This window comes from Triticum aestivum, chromosome 1D (genome assembly GCF_018294505.1).
Source record: "Triticum aestivum cultivar Chinese Spring chromosome 1D, IWGSC CS RefSeq v2.1, whole genome shotgun sequence".
Classification (NCBI taxonomy): domain Eukaryota; kingdom Viridiplantae; phylum Streptophyta; class Magnoliopsida; order Poales; family Poaceae; genus Triticum; species Triticum aestivum.
The window spans coordinates 314,349,807-314,352,399 of NC_057796.1; the positions used below are offsets into that span (position 1 = coordinate 314,349,807).

A 2,593-nucleotide genomic window follows, 5' to 3' on the forward strand; every position below is an offset into this window, starting at 1 on the left:
GATACCGACATGTCATGTGCTACTTTTCGTGTATGTGCATACCTCCCTGTGTTCATACATTTCACAGACCACATGAAAATTGTTAAATCACACATGTATTGTTAAGAGTACTGCCCATTGTCTCCGAAGTCAAAGAAAAAATTCTTAATTTTCTTCCTTGTGCAAGGACATCTCAGCTAATGCTGTACGAAACTGTATATATAACTGAGGCCTCATCAGCCACTGTTCAGAAATTTGTACGTCCCTTTCCGAAGAGTGTCCGTTGAGACTGAAAGCGTGATGAATGGGACCAAGAAATGGAGAGAAAATATGGAGTATAATAATGACCACGATTAGGGAAGGCACTAAGACAAATTTGTTCGGTTGCTAATCAGCAGGACCTATAGGGCTAGGCATTCATATCAATGTGTCCCTATTGCACCCAAATCAACAAACAGTGGAGCGTGATTGATCACAACAAACTAAGCAAGGAAAGTTATCTCTTTCACCTATTTGGGAGATTAATTATTTCTTATCAAGTTTTCATGCACGGATTTTCTTTGATGATACGATGTACCCCGTCATATCATGATCCTATACGAACTACTTAGACCTCTCTCTTATATATATATATATATCCAACAAATCATAACAGCACAGTAATTATAATAACAAACAACTAAAATTATGATGGTGCAGAGATTAGAATTTGGATGCGATGGAATAATCAAAAGGGTAATTTGATGGTCTACACTTATCACGCTGATCCTTCTGCCGCTTCCTTCTCCTTCCCTCTCGTTGTCGTCGTCGTCGTTGTGGCTGCCGCCGCTGCGGTGGTACTAGTAGCGCCGGCGCTACTACTTCTAGTCGGAGGAGACGCTGGCGTTGTGTGCTGTTGCTCAGCGGACTGTGACGGCTCGTCCTCGTCGTCCTCGCCGCCTCCGGAGGTCGCTGCCGCCTCCGCGGCGGTGACAACGGGAGGCGGCGCCGCGGGGGCGGACGTGCTGCCGCGCTTGCGCTTCTTCTTCTCGTAGGGTATCCCGCGCGCCTTGGCCTGCGCCTCGCGCACCTCGCGCAGATAGATGCGCACGGCGCGCGCGGCGAAGGGGTTGGACTCAGGGCGGCCGCCGGACTCCTCGTAGGCGGCGCGCAGGCGGCCAATGAGCGCGTCGAGGCTGCCCCATGCCTGTCGGAGCGGGCACGCGCACGGAGCCGGCGGGTTGGGCTGGCCGAAGTAGGCGCAGCCGTCGGCGTGCACCTTGGTCTTGCCGAACTGGTCCAGGTACTTGAGGAACTCGATGACGTGCGCGCCGCTGCACCGCGCGAGTGTCAGCGGCGGCTTGTGGTTGCGCAGGTACTGCAGGAACGTGTTCCAGTCGCGGCGCTTCTGCGACTCGTAGCGGCTCAGCCCCGCTGGCACCGGCGGCTGCTGCGACAGCGGCTGCGGCTGCAGGTGCTCCTGCAGTGCGACTTGCTGGCCTCCTCCTTCCGGCGGCTGCGCTTGTGCCTGTGGCTCTTCAGCTTTCTCCACGGCCACCGAGGATGAGGACGGTCCAGACTCCTCCGGCGCGCTCGCTCCCTCGCCGCGAGGCGCGTCGGGGCCCGGCTCCATGGTCGATCGGCAGCGGCACTCCTGCTTCTCTCCCACCCTTGGCTACCAGTGGTCTCTCTCTCTTTCTCTTTGCTGCTACCGTGCTACGTCGTTTCTTGTTTTTGTCGGCAGGAGCGTGGAGGAGAGAGAGAAGCTACCTGGCCAGGCAGCGAGAGAGAGAGAGAGAGAAGGGAATGGAATGGGTTCAGGGGGGAGGTAGAAGAAGACTTGTTGGCTGCAGTGTTGGTGTTGGTGTGTGGAATCCTTTGCGGCTTTTGTCTTTGGTTGCGTTAATAGCGTCTCCACTACACACTGTCGAGTGTCGATCGAGGCGAGCTATTATCATTTCTTTATATAATCATGGTTCTTAGTGTTCGGCATAAGTACCCGTCCTTGTTGTTCCGTTTCTCTTTGCAAAAAATATTTCTTTTTCCCCGGCCCTCGGCTTTTTATTCGTATCTTCGGAAACAAGTATCCGATCGACCATGCAGCCTAGCTGCGGTTATGTTTGTTTCTGCATGCATACCCCTGAACCTTCTGTACACATATGACGCTTTTCTTGGGGTTGAAATCAGAGGGTTCACCCTCTAGTCTCTTCTTTTCTTTTTGGAAAAAGATGGTGTCCTTGTTGTTCTTGCGACCGTGCTCAATGGCTTTCCTGCTACTGGTTTTCGTGATGCTTCCGCTTCCAGGTAGAGTAGACTACTTTTTTGTTGCCTATGTATGCTTTTGTTTCATTTCGTTGCTGCTTTTGTTCTTTTTGGCATTTACATTTTTGGATTTATTGTTGAAGCTGAGAAAAGTGATCTAGCAGGGTACGATCGTGTATCACCACCCGCTAGCTTATAGATATACGGCGCGATATCTGATATATCACCTGCGAAAATAAATAAATAAATAAATATCTGATATATCAGAGATTCAAAATAGCATAGGTGGGCATGCTTTGTCTTGTGATGACATTTTTTTCCATGAGTAATAACTCATGGGCGGATTTTACGGATTCTATGGTTTGTAGCTACG

The 2,593-nt window shown here is 50.8% G+C and overlaps 1 protein-coding gene across 1 annotated transcript; it reads right to left on the reverse strand.

Moving 5' to 3' along the window:
- Positions 1 to 565: 565 nt before the first annotated feature.
- On the reverse strand, positions 566 to 1,872 carry LOC123181711 (protein G1-like9). Its single transcript, XM_044594033.1, has one exon. The coding sequence runs from the start codon at positions 1,589 to 1,591 to the stop codon at positions 737 to 739; it is 855 nt and encodes a 284-aa protein (XP_044449968.1). The 5' UTR covers positions 1,592 to 1,872; the 3' UTR covers positions 566 to 736.
- Positions 1,873 to 2,593: the final 721 nt, after the last annotated feature.

Coding starts and splice junctions, on each gene's coding strand:
- LOC123181711 (XM_044594033.1), bottom strand. CDS start 1,591: ATGGAGCCGGGCCCCGACGCGCCTCGCGGCGAGGGAGCGAGCGCGCCG.